A 19,578-nucleotide genomic window follows, 5' to 3' on the forward strand; every position below is an offset into this window, starting at 1 on the left:
TGTTGAGTGTTTTGGTTTTCTTTGTGTATGTGAAACCAGCAGTTAATTAGTTCGATTCAACCCAGTAGAAAGAACTGTTGAACTCGCAAATGAGCCTTTAGGGAACTTTCCTCCAGTAAGTGAGTGGTTCATATCCTCCTTATCAGAAAAGGAAAGGAGTGTATTTTTGACTCACTGGACACTAGGTAGCTGAGCATTTATTTGGGGGATACACCTACACATAATTTTATAGTGTGGATAATTTTATGCTTTCAAAGTAAAGTTTCTGTGATACAGTATCAGAATTTTTCAGCAACTGAAAGCTCTCATGAAATGTATGCTGAAATCTGGGAAAAGCGAAAGTAGTAATATAAAGCTCACTAGAGGTATAGTCTGATTAGCATGCCAGTGGCAATACATCAGGTAGATTACTTGTGACTTCTTTAAATGGGATAGTAGTATCTGTATCTGCTCGCATTTCAACTTATATCTTATTGATTTTTATAGACTTAGAAGCATAATAATACGTTATGTCCTGAAAGATAATATGAAGTGAGTACTTTTGTGACTGTGGAAATAGGGGCAAAATCAAATATATGAGCAGCTATACTTAAAAATTCTACTCTCATAAAAGAAACATCAAATATGGATTATATAGTTTATGTAAAACAGAGTAACTACAGCATTTTCCAAATTGGGAGTGATGTTAAGAGATTTATGGGGCTTAGAAAGAATTGTGATTTGTAAGATGTGAATGAAAACCTCTCTAGATTTTCTAAAAATCAGAAGTTGAATTTTTGAAGAAAATACTTTTATAAGGAAATATTTAAGCCAGGCAGACTGTTATATTTGCATATAATAAGCTTCAGGTTGAATATCTGTAGTATTAGATTAAATCTGACAACTGTTTACATGATTTATTAAAGAAATTAGCTCTAACTTTGAGACAGTGCTCACTCATCCTCTAGTATTGCAGACATCAAATATGTTGATAAAATTTTATGCAGGAGCATGTAGCTTCTCTTGAAGAAACTCCACATACCAAGGGTAGTATATTAATTTTAAACATAAAAAAATTAATAAAATTACAGTGATTACTTTGGCCTGTTTGAAATTTTCTAAAAGATGCTTTAAACATCCTTTAAAATATTAAAAACTGGCATTTACTTGATCTCTTTTTAAAAATGTAATTAGGATTGCTTTTTCTTCTGCATTTTCCATAAAACTAAGTTGCTCCGCATACCATATCTTATTCTTTCTAAGATACATGAATTTTGTTTCTATTTTTAATGTACGTAATTGGTATGTTGATGTCATTTTTTTTCTTTCTTAGCAGTCCACAAAAAAAATGGTACTCTTACATCTGACAGTGTCTGAAATTTGGTTAATTATAATGCATTTTTAAACAGCTAAACAAGAAAAATTTTAGTTATGTTGGAATTTTTTGGCTCCAGGACTATTCTTTACCTGGGAAAGCCAATGTTATTGCAGCCTCTGCCTGAGACCAGGATTTCAGGGCTGGTCCAGCTCTTCTCTGAAGCAGAGGCTGCAGCCACTGCAAAACCTCACCCTCCCGGCAATGCTTCCTATGGTGTCTCACCTGTGCTTCATCCGAGTCCTGGGGGAGTTGACAAACACTGTATTTAAAATTAGGGGCTTTAGGGGCTGCCATCTCACCATTCCACCCTGCCTCCACTTACCTTCAAGATTGGCCCTACAATTAAATTATTAACTAATTACTTAAAGAGAAAAATGTAGTGAACTGATATCCGTGGTGTCCAGCTTATAGCTCAGTAATGCCATCCATTGGTTTGATGTTGTTGCAAACTTTGGAGTAAGGAGGTTATAGAGTGAAGCCATTGGAAATAGAACACAGGCAACAGGCGTCTTGTTTTTCTCCTTTCACCTCTTTTGAGGAATACATTTTTGGATGAGCTGTTTCTAACCCTGCCTAACCACCCTGTAAACCAGTGAACTAATGCCTTAACAGAGTTCACGTGATTTTAAAACTTCAATCCAGCTCACTAAGATTGGCAGAATATTGTCTACTTTTTGAGGAGGAAGAAGAGGCAGAGGGCAGTGCAGGAGGCACAGGGAGGGCAGGTGTGTGAGTGGGGCAGATGGAAAGGGTGAGAGTAAATCGGTGTGGCTGAGTTACTGAATAATCCTTCCCCTGGTCACGCATTGTTCTCAGTGAGGCTGGGGGATAAGAGGATTGAGAAAAACAGGCAACTTAGAGTTTAGCATGTGTAAGAGAAGTAAAGGAACCTAATTGATAAGTCATTTTCATGTTCATGAGGGTCAGGTTCTCAAAAATCAGGCCTGAAGATCCTCAATTAGCAGGTTCAGATCAAGTTTTCCCAGAGGCCGAGGGCACTTGCCTCTGTAGGTCAGCAGCTTGGTCCATCATGCATGCTGGTGCGGGAGAGAGGGCAGCAGCAAGGGGACCTGACTGACAACCTCGATCGTCAGTCCTTTGTCTGAGACTCTTTGGGACTTACCTGCACATCACCTTTGGCGCACAAACCTTTGGGGACCCCATGGGGTCATTGGAGAGTCTAGTCCATGGAAGCAGGGCTACAGCTAAGGTGAGGCAGGTGAGGCTCCTAGGGTTCATTGGAGAGGTGAATGTTATGAGCAAAGGAGAGGAGAGCTGAGAATAAGTTGAGGAAAGGAAATCCCACAGTCAGTAAGCCTGGAGGGGAGGGAGGAAGAATCCGTGTGAGAAATGTGGCAGTTTGGCACTTGAAAATTTAAGGAGGCTTTCACTCCCAGGGCCATGCAAGAGCCCAGCTCTGAGAGTGAGCTCCTCCGTACGGGTGCACCTGGGTGACTTCTCACCTGCCCCTGGGCCCAGCCCTGAATGAGAGAGCTGCTCTTAAGGCCACTCTTTATTGTCCACCAATGGGCTCAGCTTTTGTGATAGTCTCAGGACCGTGGAGACCTCTCATTTCCTCCCTCCTCCACATCCCTGGTGCACACAATCTTGTCATTTCTTTCTACGTGATTCTGGGCTCTTCCTTACCTTTTTCTGAGTTATTATTTCAGTGTTTCATTTACTGTTGTATTTGTAGCACTTAGTTCAGTGTCAGTCCCTTTAGATATGTAATAAATATTTCTTGAATTAAATTATTATACTTAGTGTAGTCATATTGAAATGCTCAAGGTCAAAGTTTGGAGAATAAAGTTTTTAGGAAAATCTTTTTTTAAATTGCAGTATAGTTGATTTATAATGTTGTTAGTTTCAGGTGTATAGCAAAGTGATTCAGTTACACATATATATGTATATATATATTCTCTTTCAGATTCTTTTCCATTATAAGTTATTACAGAATATTGAGTATAGTTCCCTGTGCTATAGAGTAAGTCCTGGTTGATTATCTATTTTATATATGTAGTAGTGTGTATATGTTAATCCCAACCTCCTGATTCATTCCTCCATTCCACCTTTGGTAACCATAAGTTTGTTTTCTATGTCGGTGAGTCTATTTCTGTTTTGTACATAAGTGCATTTGTATCATATTTTTTTAAGATTCCACATATAAGTGATATCATATGATATTTGTCTTTCTCTGACTTACTTCACTTAGTATGATCATCTCTGGTTGCATCTGTGTTGCTGCAAATGGCACTACTTCATTCTTTTTTATGGCTGAGTAATATTCCATTGTATATATGTACCACATCTCCTCTATCCATACCTCTGTCGATGGACATTTAGGTTGATTCCATGTCTTGGCTGTTGTGGGTAGTGCTGCAGTGAACATTGGGGTGCACAGTCATTGGGGTTACCCTTTAAAATTCTATAGCCCAGAGTAGGATAGGCCTTGTCTGCTTCCTGGGCGACTCCCCTCCCACCTCCATTCTCCACACTGAGTTCTCCCACTGGGCCAGTTGGTCGCCTTCTCTAAGTTATGATGTTAGCTTAAAAAAAAGAAGTGGCTCCCAGATCTGATTTTTATTACCTGTGAGACGTTGCACAATTTATAACCTCTGAACCTTAGTTTTTCTGTTAAAAATTTGAGGTGATGGTAACTCTGTGCTCGGAGCAATGTTGTGTGGTTTAAATAACCTTAGAGAGCTCTCAGCATCACCCACGCTGGTCCCCTCATACTCCCTTACTGCGACCGCCCTTTGCCACCCTACAAATTCAGACTTACAGATTTGCTTGATCTCAAGCACCAGACCAACTCTTATTCTCACACGGGTTCTCCCCCACTGCCCTCCAGACTTACTGACCGCGGGACTTCCTTTCCTCTCCTTAGTCTCAGCTCCCCTTTCCTTTGCTCATGATATTCACTTCTCCACTGTGTCATTTCCTTAAGCCCCAGGCTTCCTTTCTCCCACTCTCACGTTTTTGATTTGCACTTATTTTGATTTGCAACGATTTGGCTGAAAAGATCTAACTTTTCAATAATAGAATCCACTTCCTCTTAGTCCATCCCAGTTGGCTGTGGGTTCCTGGATTCCTTTCTGTCCTCCTTGGCAAGCATGGGCTCAGGAATGCCAGCCCTGAGCCCGTGTCTCGCGATCGGCACTGGGACATTGCGTATGGAAGGGCTGTTGTCTACTTTAGATTCTAAGATTCAAGAAGATATGGACTGTGTCTTTTAGACCTCTTTTTGTCCACAGGCAACTCAAAGAGTTATTATTACACCAATTTCTTTATAATGTGGGAATTTAAATCCTAAGGGTCAATGGGGGCCCATCTATTGTGATGAGGTTCTGATCGCCTGGGTAGAGCCAGTGATCAAAACTTCCTAGAGTCCACAGTGGTGAACAGTGACTTAAAGCGTCAAGTGACAACGGGCTGGTGAACAAGTAACATTGAACTAACATCGTTTTGATTATGTAACTATCTCAACAGGCTTCTTGGGGTGGTTCAGCCTTGATGTCAAGGAAGCACCACAAGCTTCTGCACGGCATCCACAGGTAAATGTAGTTTCCCAGATGCAGTGCCTTTTACTTAGGCAAGTGAATTTCTTTGGACTTGGCCCACTTAAGTGACATTTTGAAAACAGGCAAAAAACTAAGTAATTGTTTTGCTTTTAAAAAAAATCCCAAACTCCTGAAACCACTCACCCAGAGTCCTTTAGAGCACTAACTTGGATGTGAAGATGGAATGTAGCTGCTGCTAGTCATAGAGTTCTTCCCACCATTAGACACTGACTGAATCTCACCCCCCACCCTGTTTTTTTCTTTGTTTAATGTTATAGGGCTGATTCTGTGGCATGGAACCCGCACAAGATGCTGATGGCTGGGATTCAGTGCTGTGCTTTCCTCGTAAAAGACAAATCTGTGAGTTTTCCTCTTACCGCCTTCATCGGGCATGGAGAGGGGTAGATTATCATATTTGCAGAGGACCCATTTTTGCTTGTATTTTGTGCCGTGGGCCAGAGGTAGATGACAATCTTTGGCAAATGTTGGTGGCATCAAAAGAAAAGATGAATAGACCCAGGAAAAAGATCAAGTGTGTCTGCTCAGGTATGTTGTGTATTTGATTTAGGTATTATATAATCTCATTAGTTACAGCAAATGGTCTCTCTCACCCTCATTTGGAATATATTTTAAAACTCGGTTTTAAACATTGCCAAGAATTTTTTCCCCTTGATTAAGTCTAGGGTTTAAGTTATCTTGAAACTTCTCCTCCCTGAGAAAGGAGAGCAGATGTGTGTCATACATTAAATTGAATGCTTAATATGCTTAGCTGGGGCTTAACAGCCCATTTATATGGGAAGATGTTGGTTTAGGGCTGATTATCAAACAATGATTTATTAGGGGATTGCCAGTCTCAAGTGGTTGGTACTTAGCTTCTGTTGGAACACTGAGGAGAACTGGAAGCTAGTCTGGATTGCTGTGAGGCAAGCAGGCTGGAGTTCCTCTTGGTTACAGGTGAAAACTCTATGCTTCCTGTAGGTTAAATAAGGATCCTTGTGGACGTGGCTCAGGCTGGGAAGTGCCACTTCATTCTTAGAGATGCCTCCTCAGGATCTGCGTGCAGCATGTGGGTGGTCTTTCTCAGCCATCTGTTTACATTTTTTTTCTTAGGGGACTCCCTTTGCCAATGCTAAAGTCATTTTCTCTTTTTAAGGAATTTTATTTCAAATGACAGCCGTATTTAAAACCTGAAGTCTAATCTTGTATGTGTGGATAGTTACAACTTTCTTTAAAAAAAATTTGTGATATTTGCATGTCGGTGCCCTTTGTGTTTTGAGACGACCAAACAGAATGTCCATCAGAAGCTATGAACAGATTCTGCCTGTCTAGATAGAGAGACTCTTGGGAATATGAGTCTATTCCTTCATGTTTTGTTAGGTTGGCTAGTATGGACTGCATTCAATGCCATTTAACTTTTATTCATTTAAGTTTTTCAGTAGTAGAGTGACTGCATTTTATAACTGAAAGGTGGTTGAAGATTACTATACCATTTATGAACCAAAGAACATATTCAGCTTGCCCACAATTACATATACAGGACATGAAAGAGTTAGGAATAAACCTGTCGTTTAGATACGAGAACGACAATATGCCATGTGTCCTTTATGTGGCAGGCATTTTACATCTGCTTGCTCTGTAACTGGATCATCTGAACGAGATCCTTATCTGTTAGTGTGATGCTCTCAGGAGTGGAAAATTTAGACCCCAAATTTTATGACTATTCTTTTAAATAACTTTCTACCTTTTATAAATTTTTCTTGCTGAATCGTATTTGGAATGGTTTAGCTAAGAATTGATTTAAATTGTCTGTGAGGCAGTTTAAACTTTTCTGGATCATCTAACTCTAAAACAGTGGTTAAAAAATTTTTTTTGAAGAATTCATTCCTGGTTCTCAATGCAAACTATAGCACCCACATCTACTCACATGGCAGGAATTAAGAGGTTAAGAAAATTGCATTCATGGTGCAAAGAATGGACTACTTTCAAAAGTTTCCCTTTTTTGATGAAAGACTGTTTTCCAAATAACTGGAATGCAGAGTTGAACTGTGAGGTGTGAGATGTGACCATCGGCTTAAGTTCTGTGTCAGCAGTTTTCTGTCCCTTTTGTATTGATACCTATTTTCTGCCTCTCTTGTTCTCTTTTGTACTTTCATTCATTCTACCACCACCAACTGATTCCTGCATAGGCCAGGCAAAGTACTGATGCTGGGCTTGTTCCCCAGAGTCAGTTTATAATCTCACAGAGGAGACAGTGAACAAAGTGTACAGATTGAACTCTTTGATCACTATTTTGATAAGTGCTCTGACGATCGTGTCAGACACTGCTGATCATATCCTCACCAGCCATCCCCACCTCCTTCCCTTCTCTCTCCTGATGCTCATCTAACCAGCCCCCCTTGCAGCTAATAGGCACCCTGTGACATAGATGTGGCCACTATGATGAGGAGGAAATGTGAAACAAAGGTTTTAGTTTCTGGTAGAGGTGATATACACAGGAGGAGAGCCTTCTTCCCCCTTTTCTACCATGAATGCAGAAACATTGTGTCAGAACATGATATAGGGAGCTCTGACAGCCACTTTGTAGCCATAAGGCCTAAATTAAAAAGTGAACATGCACAGAATGGCAAAAGCAGAAAGGGGAAAAGTCTTGGTCTTGGATAATGGTTTTGAAATGTCGCACTCGCTTTGGAAGTGCCCGCTTCCAGACTTTTTGTGATACAAGGTAATTAAATGTCTTTATTGCTAAAGTAAAACTCCTTCCACTGTTACTTGAAGCCAAATACATTCATATCTGAGATGGAGAACAGTATGTTACTCAAACTACAAAGCAGGGATACCTGAGAAATTCCAGATGGAAGGAGCAGCATGTGCAAAGTCTTTAAGAAAGGAGGGTCCTTTTTTTAATTTTAGAAACTGAAAGAGGTTCATTGTTGCTGAAGCACAGAGAATAATGCTAAGACTGGCATGAGATGAGACTAAAAGATTAGGCAGTCGATGGATCATGCAGGGTCTTAGAAATCATTTTAATGATTTTAGATTCGATATTCAGAACAATGGGAGAATTTTAGAAGCAGGGATTAATCAGAAAAGATTTTCATTTAAGACAGTGAACTGGAAGGGGGCAAGAATGGATACAAGGATAGAAGGGCTTGCAGTATCCAAACAAGAGCTGATGGTAGGGGATGGAAAAAATGTGATAAAATTCAAGATATATTTCAGCCATTGGCTAGACCGGGCTGAATTCCCAGTTATGTGGGACATGAGGAGGGAGCAGATGTCGTGGTTGACTCCCTGATTAGTGATACAGCAACCAAGTGGGTGGTCCTGTGTAGGAAGACAGAGATCACGGAAGGAAGAGAAGATTCTAGAGGGAAATAATCTTGATTTTAGCATAGACAATGTTAAATTTGAGATTCCCGTGAAGCATTCAAGTGAACGTGTCATGTAGGCAGTTGACATATGGACCCAAAGCTAGGAAAAGAGGTCTGGGCTGGAAAAATATATTAGGGGATTGTTGAATGCGGGTGATGCTTGAGGTCATAGAGTGGAATGGCTTGCCTTGGGAGAAACTTTGGAGTGAGAAGAGGATGGAAATCTTAGGCCTGAAAGACTTCAGAATCTGAATTTGGATAGAAGAGGAGAAAGTTGCATTGAGAGAGAAAGCTGAGTTGGAATGACCAGGGAGGCAGTAGGAGGACCAGGAAAGGGCGATGCTCACAGAATCCAGAGAAACGTATTAGGAGGAGTGTGACTCTGTCTTTGTGTCAAAGCTTGAGTGCCACCTCCTTAAAGAAGGGTTTTCTGACTGCCGTCTCTCCATTATTCCTTCTCGGACCCTGTTGCCTTCCTCTAACGTGCTCGTCATGACTTGTAATGATGATTTCTCGTATATTAATGTTCCCTCCCCTAGAATGTAAGCTGTACGTAGATAGGGACCGTGTCATTATATTCACCACTGTATCCCACATGCCTAGCAAGTACGCACTGAATGAGGAAAAAATTACAATTCATTGAAAAAAATGAATGATTCAGTAAATTTAAAATCCTCAGAAATATCTGCCTTCATGTCAACAATAACTAGGAGTTTCCAATTTCTCCCCTACCCCAAATTATTCCTTCTGAGAGCTCTGAAATAACAATGATTAAAATGATAGTTGATGAGCTTTATTGCCTCTGTCCTAACACAAGGCTTGAGTGTACCTCCGGCAGGTAATTGATGAATAGTGATTTTAATTTTGACTTACTTCTCCAGTTAATGGAAGAGAGTAACTCTAGTTGAAAGAAAGAAAATTACTTAGCAAACATACTTCTGTTAAGGGAAAAACTGATTCCCTAACTTGTACCCTCAAAGCCCCAGCATTCACAGTGCTGTTTTCCGGATTGACTAGCTGGTGGTGTTTGCATTTTTAACTTCCTGTGTTCGTAAAGAAGCCTGCTTCCGAAACCAGGCAGAGCTGTGCTCTCCAAGTTGTGCTCTCACTAGCACTCTGCATGACAGGGAGAAGGGAAATCAGGGATTTAAAAGACTCTGTGATTATAAGTAGGTTGACTACAGATGTAAATGCTGGGTCTACATGGTTGCTTTGGATCCAAGACAATTTTGATGCTTTGATCTAAAATAAAAGGCAGTATATTCTAAGAATCAGACTCATAGATGGAGAAAAATTTCAGTATTGGCTTTTTGATTTTTAGCATTTATTGAAAGAACTTTTTAGTTTAAAAAAATCTAACAGATATTTGAGAACATGAAATATGCCAATCAGATGACTTTTGAGTATAAATTATTCCTCTCTGTTTCTACTTATTGCTGTCATCCAATATTAACTCACAAGGACTTCCTGTTTAACCTAGCAGCTATAGATAATTAAAGTGACATTTTTTTTTCTTAAAAAAACCATGTAGATACTAAGGATTTTTTTATTATGTCCATTTTTATATGTTTATTTCAGATGTAATTCATGTTTATCATAGACCAGAATCAGAAAATCCAGATAAGGAGAGGGATGAAGAAAATGATGCCCTTTACAAGTAGATGCATCTTTTCTAATGTGTATTTATATATTTAAATGTGCACATATGTATTTATCTAATATGAAAACATATTTTGATTTTAGCATGCTTTTTCTGTTTCACAAAGTTGTGTATATTGCTCCATGTCAGTATGCATTCTATACATTTTCTACAGCTGCATAGTGTTCTACATTTTGATATTTGATAATTAACTACACCACCTCCTTACCACTGACCAACTAGATAGTACTCATTTTTGGCTAATATAGTTGTGGCTGCCACCTTTGAGGCTAAATCTTTGTGCATATCCCTTTTTTCCCTTAGAATAAATTCCTAGAAGTTGAATAGCCATGATCATCTTTCATGATGCTTTTTTATACTTGTTTCCTAATTTTCCTTCTAAAAAAACTGCTTGCCTTCTCACTTAGCAGAGTATGAGCCTGTGTGTGTGTATGTGTGTGTGTGCGCACGTGTCAGCCTTCGACAACACAAGCGTTTTTAGCTTTGTTGATTTGACAGGCAAGATATTTGCACACCCATACTTACAGACGCATAAGCATTTTCCTTCTCATTTGATGCAGTTCTGGGCTATCTAGATTTCAAATGTGAGGCCTTGCAATTCTTTCTCTTTCATCTTCAGTCTCAGAGGAGGCTTAGGATGGTCCCAGTTTTTCTTTAGGAGAAGAAGTAGCAGGAAGAAGAGAAGTAGGAGATTCACTGAATACACACTCATTGAAGGTATACTATGGGCCTGGCACTGCTATGCGTGGAGAAAAAAAAATGGAAAAGGAGACTCATACCATCTTCCAGTGTGGTGCCCCAAGAGAAGGCAGGAATTTTTCACTGGAATAATACACCTGAGAAATATGTTCTCTCTCAGACCCATTTAAATTTCTATCCTGAGTGATCATTGATATTGCAAAGGACAACTATTACATGCCATTCAAAAAAAATTGTGCAAGAAAAGAAGAAAGGGAGAAAACATGATTTATCAGAGAAACGAGAACAAACTGTGTCTGAGTTGGTAAGGATTTCTTTTCCAGCTCTTGTTTTGCTTCATGGAGTTCCTATGCAAGTGCCATTATTAGGTGGTTTGAAAATACTGAACAATCGGATCACCAAAAAATTTTTTTTCTCTCATGCCAGAGAACACTCACACTTCCCCTACACACGTACATTGTACATTTCTTTGGGATGACAGCCTCCTAGCTAACAGCAGGAAAGGGGCGAAGGTCAGTGTTTAAAACTGATTGGAAAAGAAGGCATTTGACTTGCAGGAGAGACATCAATCTCCCAGGCTTGAGGCTGCTGAAATTATTCTCCAGGTCCTGGAGGCTCTTTCCTGAGCTGAGAGAATTCTTCAGCTTTGCAGCAAGGTTGAGAATTCCATAACACTGCCAGAGCTTATCAAATTCGTGGTTGGTAAATAGCCCTTTTTCTTTTTAATTGCTGGGTTTTTTAAATTATAATGAAAAAAGTTAACTTTTTATGAGCCTTTTGGAAATTTGTGCGTATGCATGTACATGTGTGTGTATCACATTAAAAAAACCTCACGTGGTATTCACAGTCATAACAAACACCCCTATAGTGTCTGCTTTCCTTCCCCATGAGGTAAAGAGAGAGAATAATTAATGTTAGAATTGCACATGTTCAAAACCCATCGTATCTTTCTCCACTGAGCCATCCAATAAAATCGGGTTTTAGGATTTATTGGGTTCACATTGCAACTGTCATTAAGTTTAACAAGGGGATTTGTGCTTTGTTTTAGAACCATGCATCATATGGCCTCGTATATTAATTTGCTGGTGAACTGTAGCTGTGAGGGATGTGTTATTGCATGATCATGATTGAACTACCTGATTCCAGCCAATAGTTGCCATCGTGTCATAAATAGGTACAAGTCCCAACAGAGAATCTATCCCTCAATTCTTGGAATCATCTATATGGTAGACTGTGAGTTATTTGAGAGCAGAAGGGGTCTGTTCATTGCTGTAGTCCCACTACTTGGTACAAAGCTTGACACTTAATTCATGCTCAATAAAAAGGTTTCCCCAAGTGAACTTACTTTATGTCTTTTTCCAATACCATCAAATGGTAATATTTTAAATTTGTTACCTGCAGTAGATCCTTTATCATCACGACCTGATCTCTTTCAAGTCTCAAAGAGTGTCCCTCCTTGCTAATACTTAAGAAATTTTTGTGGGTGGGGTGTAGAAATTGTCTGTCTTATCCATATGATTTGAGATATCCATTATCTCCTTACATCCCATTTCATGTTGGTGCTTAGAAAAAGTCTACCCTAAACTGTCAACATTTGGCCTTTTATCTACGTGCCTCAGAGACCAATAATAAATCAGTGACTCATGCTTTCCTCTTTGCAGAAACCATATTGTCTTTCCCCTAGAAAGTTATTTTTGTTTCAGTGTCTAATAATGCTGTGCTTTATTGGATACTGGACAAGCGGAAGGGAAGCTTGCTTTTCTAAGGCTCCTGGGTCCTCTCTTGACCCCTTCTAATGAACAGAATGACACTCACAATCTGCCAGGGTGACAGTGGTGGCTGTTTGTAATGTCGGACCAAGCATCTTGGCCAACAGTTTTCCAATTTCATCCTTGAGTTCCTTCAAACCTTTGGGTGGCTGCCACCTGGTCCTGCTGATTGAGCTACATTTATTTCATCAGTTTGACTTGAATGAGTTGGGGTGCTGCCCATGGTTGGATTTAATATCATCTGCCTGTCTATTTCTGGAGAACCCAAAGAGTGTGGGAATCTCTCTGATACCCTTCCAGGTAAAGAATTCATTCTTCATGGCAGCCATCCGATGTCAGAGTGGGACCACAACCTTTGCTTCTCTGCCGTTCATCACAGAAAACTTCAGATTTGCTAAGAAATGACCAAGAGGGAAAAAATGGGAAATTCTACCTTTATGTCCTTTGTCATCTCTGATTCAACAAAAACTAGCAGTTGAAAAATATCCCAGAAAGAGGATTCTACTTATGGATTGAATTTTTTCTATCTTTGCTTGTAACAAAACTGATTAGCGTTCCATAATACAGGAAGATTATGTAAGTTAAAATCTAAGAAAAAATGAGAAACAAGGATTAGGGCATGAAAGGAAACCTCAAAAGAAGCGAATGGAAAAATGCGTGCCAAAGGTAGCAAGCTACACCTGCCTCAGTGGGTAGGCTAAAATTTGGTTTTAGCATTTTTAAAAGATTCTAAGCATCTGCCTTTCGCCTTTATTTTATTTTACTATCAACTCACTGCACCAGGCTTTCTCTCCTATTTCTACTCTCTGGTATGATGCTTGAGGCCCTTTTGACTTCTTGGCATAAACTGTTCTATTTGTTTTCCTTTGCACAGTTCTAGCTGTCATATTTGTTGTTTTCCAAGGAAGATATCTAAAAACATATCTGACACTCCTAATTAGGCTTTCTAGCTTTGTTGTTTCAAGGCCAAATAATTTCAGGGAGTCCATTTTTTTTGGTGGGTTTTTCTTCCATGGCAATTCAAAATGCCAATACAAGTGCATGCAAATAAGAAAAGCATTTTAATTTTGTAGATGACTCAGAGGTGGTAAATATGGATTTATCTTATGTAGACTTTTAGCTGTTGTACTTAAACCCTAATTTGTACAGAAATTGTTACTGGCATATAATAAAGAAATTAATTGTGGACTGAGTAGAAAAATAGAAACTCTGTAAAATAATCACCACATTTTATATAATGAAGGTATCTACAACTTATACATGCAGGCACACATGCATTTACTCAGGAGACGTACTTGCCTTTAGGTCATTATGATGCTGATGGAAAATTATAATTTAGGAAGTTTTGTTAATTGCACAAGGAACCAGAATCTTCTGTGGTAGTTCATGCTAAGGGTTATTTGGGAGTTTAGAAGATAATGATCTTTTTTCAATTAATTACTATTAAATATAAGGAAAATATAAAATATGCATGTAATGTATATAAATAGCTTAATTTATTTTTATGAAAAGAATAATCAGGTGATTCCCACACAGATTAAAACAAAGAACAGAAACCCAGGAGTCCCCCATGTGCTCCTCCCTGTTACTTTCTTACTTTTCTCTTTAGTTTTGCTTTGTAGTTTTGCATCCTCAAATAATATAGTTTACTATATTGCCTTTTTGAAATTTACATGAGTGGAATCACCCAGTACATATTTTTCAGTTTGGCTTTGTTGTTGCTGTTACTCCAACTTACCTTCTGTCTGTAGGATTCATTCACGTGCCGCACACTTGCAGGGTTCTTCATTTTCACTGCTTTATACTATTCCGTATGAGCAAATCACCATTTGTTTATCCATTTTGCTGTTGAAAAACATTTGAGTTACTCTAATTTAGGGCTTTTACATAATTTCACTACAAACACTTTTGTGCACTTATCTTCATTGCTTGCTGTGTCCCAGAGCTGCTGTCTGGTATTCTTTTCCTTTTTCTTGAAGATCATATTTAGGAATTTCTTAATGAATCAAAAGGTGGCATACTCTCTTAGACTTTGCTTCTTTGAAAATGTCTTCATTTCATTTTTTCTGGGAATAGAATTCTGCCAGTAATTTTCCTTTAGAACTTTAATGATTTTTGTTTGTTTGTTTTTTGTCTTTCAGTATCGTGAATTAGAAAGTTAACTACTTAACTGTCATTCCTTCGATGACAAAATGACTTCTTTCTCTGGCTTCCTTTAAGATTTTCAAGCTTTGTTTAATTTTCTGCCATTTATCCATAATGTTATTAATATATATTTTGCTTGGTTTTTGTTGCTTAGACTCCATTGAGCTCCTTGAATCTGTAGGTTGACGTGTTTCATGAGTTTTAAAAATTCTTCATTTAATTATTGGCCCTATCTCCTCTTCTTTCTTTTCTGGCACTCCAATTAAATGCATATTAGACTTTCTTACTGTTTCTTCTCTTACTCTATTTTGTAAGTTTCATAACTTTGTCTTTCCTGTGCTTCATTGTGGACAATTTTTAGGGGCTATTTGAAATTCACTAATTCTCTCTTCAGCTATGTCTAATCTGTTGTTAACACTATCCCTTGAGTTCTTACTTTACTTTTATCTTTCCAGTTTCATAGTATCGAATTGAATCTTTTTCACATATAGAAGGTCTCTAGGTTCTTGTTGACATTTTTAAGGTCAGCTTTATCTCTGTGAACATTCTAAACATAGATTTACAGTCTGCCTCTGCTAACTCGAGTTTCTGGATTTCCACAGATGCTGTGCCTATTGTTTCTTAAGTCTGTGGGTCCTGGCTCTCATACTGTCTGGAGAGGCACCTCATAATCCTGGATGGTTTACTGAATATTGTATTTGAAAAATTACTTTCAGGAATAGTTTGAAACCTGAGGTGAAGCTCTCTTTCTTTATAGAGGATTTTATTTTTATTCTCTGGGTATCTGGGGAGATTAGCAGCCCAGGACCAAGGCTTGAAGGGTCTCTGGATCTTCAGAGTGTAACCTTGACCTCTCTTTCCAGTGGAGACCTTTGGGTCCTAAACAAGAGAAAGGATTGCTTTAGTGCCCTTGTTACACGGACCACCTTTGAACTCCATTTCCTGAAGCCCATGAAATGCCTGCTGGGCAGAGAAGTGGTAGTGATACCCCAGGTCCCCCCACGTGGTGGCCACACTCCCCCTTCCCTCACCTCTCCCCATTCTGGCTCTTGTCATAGCTGTCCTCCTGAGTCTGAACGTGTCACTGGGGTGGAAGCCTCTCTGGCTCACCTCTGAGCTCCACTCCTCCTGTACCTCCCAGAAGTTTGTTTCTGCCTTGTGTAGGTCTGCTATGCTTTTTATTAGATGCAGTTTTTATGGGGTTTTTTTTCCAGCCTTTTTTTTATTTTCAGTAGGAGCATTTCAAGTTCATCTAGTCTTTTATTACTAGAATTAATATATGTCAGGTTTTAGCTTTTAATAATCAACTGCAATTCAGAGCTGCCAGTGGGGATGAGCATTCATTGATTTACTCACCTTTTCATTCAACCTGCAAATGTGTTAACACACAGCCTCTTATGTGCTAGTTGAGTAAGACATGCTCCCTGCCCTCAGTGAACTCAAGGGTTAAGAGGGAAACATATTTTAAGCAAATAATTAAAGTAGAATACCTTTATTTATGTAATAGAGTAAAAAGCAGGTGTTTTGGAAATGTAGAGTAAGTGAAAGAACTGCCCTTCTGAAGAAGCTGGTCTAGAAAACTTAACTGCAACAGAGGTGACTTTTAAAATATCAGTTATTGGTATTTTCTTTCCATTTGTAAAGCAATATATGGTCAAAATAGCATAGTATCAGGCATAATGAGAAATAGAAAAATTATTCATAACCCACCTGGTAGGTGAATATTAATATTAATATATTACTGTATGTATGTTGATATAGATTCATATGTTTTGCTTCTGTAAGCAGCATCTCCTTTCTTTACCCATTCCTACCTGCTTCTCATGATCTATAAAACAGAGGCACTTGGGCTTATAAAATCTTCATTTGAAATTATTCATTTATTTAATGATGACCACCATGATCTTACCAGATTTCTTATTAGTTCTGAGAGATTTCAAGTTATTCTCTTGCGTTTTCTAAATATATAGTAATATCAGTATATAACTGTAATTTTGTTTGTTTTTTAATATTCTAATATATTTTATTTGCTTCATATCAGTTGCAATTATAATGTACTGATAGAATTTCCAAAAATATGTTCAGTAGTAATAGTAAATAGAAGGCATTTTTATCTTCTTTGTGATTTTATTAAAGTTGCCTTAAGATATACATTCTTTATAAATCATCTTGAGAAATTATACAGGAATGAGTATTAAATTTTACCATATCCCATTTTAATATCTAAGGTACTTCTATCATTTTATTCCTGAATAAAGGGAGATGTATATTCATTGATTTTCTACATTACTGTTTAACCTCATTTAGTTGCAATAAATTGCTTTAATGTATTGGTGGATTTGTATACTTAGATTTTCGTTTCTATATACGTACAGTTAGTCTACTCTGTGTGTGTGTGTGCATGTTATCTTGGTTGGATTGTATTTTGACTGTCTGCTTTCAACTGTCTTATTTGTTTTAGAATAATTATGAGAGCATAGAAATCATCAGTTTTTAGAAATGGACAGAAAAGTCAATCATAAAACTTGTTCAGAAATTGGCGGGGAGATAATTCTTTGTTTATTTTCCTATTTTTATTCAGCTATTAAGAATTTCCTGCTCTGCTTGATCAATTTCAAGAACATTTCTCAAATATTTAATACATTTTGAGATTTTCAAGTATATTAGTAGAATCCATTTCATCTCATCATTTTCACGTAATTTTTACATTATATGCTTGCCTGAAGTCTTAATTTTTAAAATACTTTTTCTGACGTAGTTTTGCTTACCTTATCTTCTTTCCATAAGAATAACTTCTTGCATTTCTTTTTTCAGTTCATGTCTTTATTAAGTGTATTTAATTGCTCTTCATTTACTTCTACTTCTTTATTTTTTGTTTTGTAAAAATGTTATTTTACATTTGAGGTCAGTTTTGGCTCAGCTCCTTAAGTTTTGTTTTGTAATATTCTCATTTAAAGTATTTGCCAATTAATCTGTAATAACCATGTTGATTTACTCTTCGAGCCAAGGGTGATTTATAAACTTCCCGAGTGCTTAAGATGTGTTATGAAATTCTGGTTTGTTTTATTGCAGTCAGACAATTAAAATGAAAAAAGATCAAGAGTGATGAACTTTTTTTAAACTCAAAAGTTGAAAGGATATCTTATCATCCAGAATCTACTTTTAGTTTGTATTTTCTTTCCCAAGCAGATAAACAGTCCTACAGTCCTCAAGTTTGGGGAAGGGAGAAGAGTGTTTGAACAGGAACCAAGTATTAAACATGAATAAAGAAAACCAAAACTTCCTATAAATGGAATACGTGGGTTCTTCCCTCTCTTGGCTCAAGTTCTAGGTGAGGCTCAGAGAGTTGGGAAGGCTCCCTTCTCCCCCACCTCTCATGTCAATCTGGAAAGCGGAAATTAAACAGAGATGGGAAGGGTGTATATCAAGGCATGAGAGTGCCTGAGATACCCCCAGTTCTCCTGTAGGCTTCAGAGTGGCTGGTCTGGAGAGCAACCGAAAGTGACTGAGAATGACCCAGATGTCCTCACCCTAGCTTCAGTCCCCTGATTTAGCAATTGAAAATGTAAGATGCTCAGTGAAATTTGAATTTCAGATAAATAACATAATATTTTAGTATAAGTATATCCTAAATATTGCATGGGATAATACTTTTAATAAAAATTTGGGTTTTATGAATTTATATGAAATTTACATATAATTCAAATTTAATGGTTCTGTATTTTATCTGGTAACCCTCCTCAGTGGCATCTGTGAATGTCCCAACGATGTTGAAGAGGAAGAGGAAGAAAACTCTCAGAGGAAAAATCTCAGTCTCCCATGTTTTATGTCTACGTGGTCTGAGAAATCACTCAGTTTGAGTTTTGAGTTTTTCTGGAAGTGACCGATTAAATATTTTGCTTAAAAAATAAACATAGCTCCAAATCAGAAATGTTTTCAGTGAAAGAAAAGTGAAGTGTCATTTCTGCATATCCAAAGTGATATCATTTTGAAATTCATAACAATTTTATTTGTTTTTAAGTTCCTGTGACAGGTAAAAGCTGGCACTTCTCAGTATGATGTTTACATCTTTATCCAAGAAACAAGCTAAGTTAGGATTTCTCAGTGTTCATTCCAAATCCCTCATCTTCTCCACCTCTGGTCCAGTCAGCTGGGACCAGGGGGATGCAGTGGGGGGGCGGTGTGATGTGACTGTCTCTGTGGGAGAGAAGGGAAGTAAGGGGTCTCTGGGAACCAGGCAGAGAGCCTAAATTGTGTACCATAGATGTCTTCTATCTCTTGCTATGACAACTTACTAATGGATTGCGGAGTTTTAGACCTGCTCCAGAAACTGAAATGGAACAAGGACGATGGATTGCATCTTGCCCGTTTCTAGCTCAAAGCAGTTGTCAGAAAGAAGTTCACAGCTTCTTTTTTATAAGGCTACTCTCTCCCCAGCACATTCCATTATGCCCTGGTCATGGAGTAGCACATGTCACTATTATATATCCTTTGGATCTTATCTTGGCGTGTTATTCCTCTGTTTTATTACCAGTTTTAGACAGCACATAGTGCGGATTAAACCCTCTACACCCAGTCATGGAAATACCAGTGCATTCACTTAGAGTATTGTCAGAGTCTTTGTGCCATTTCAATATCCAGCTTGCCAGACATGTAGTGAAATGCAGTGAAAAACATAGCTTTTTTTTCAGAGCTACTGAGAACCAGGAATTTATATCTAATAAGAAAAAGATAGTTTTCTACAGCAAGGTAGCAACAGCAAGTGTTAGAAGGTTAGTCACTTTAACAGATTTTATTTTCCCAATTTGAGAGTTATAGGATGCCCTTCACTTAAAGGGTTCAGTTGAAATCCAAGAGGAAAATCTCCAGGGGAGTGAAGTTCTTTATAAGTCTCCTTAATTTAAAAAGATAGTGGTTGGGGGATTGACTCACTCGTGATGGGTGGTGAGGTTAACTTCATGGAGCCAGCAATCTTCAGTGCACTGTAGAGTCTGATATTGGCTGTGGAGTTTAACCA

General features: G+C 38.1%; 1 protein-coding gene across 7 annotated transcripts in view; it reads left to right on the plus strand.

The window, feature by feature from the left end:
• The window catches only part of GADL1 (glutamate decarboxylase like 1), a 218,292-nt gene that overhangs the window by 96,340 nt on the left and 102,374 nt on the right, over window positions 1-19,578 (plus strand). For all 7 annotated transcript variants that reach the window (XM_057706387.1, XM_057706388.1, XM_057706390.1 and 4 more), the window contains exons 10-11: window positions 4,847-4,911; window positions 5,196-5,277. In XM_057706387.1, the coding sequence (XP_057562370.1) occupies window positions 4,847-4,911; window positions 5,196-5,277 (147 nt within the window). The remainder of the gene's footprint in view (window positions 1-4,846; window positions 4,912-5,195; window positions 5,278-19,578) is intronic.

Source organism: Hippopotamus amphibius, chromosome 13 (genome assembly GCF_030028045.1).
Source record: "Hippopotamus amphibius kiboko isolate mHipAmp2 chromosome 13, mHipAmp2.hap2, whole genome shotgun sequence".
NCBI lineage: Eukaryota > Metazoa > Chordata > Mammalia > Artiodactyla > Hippopotamidae > Hippopotamus > Hippopotamus amphibius.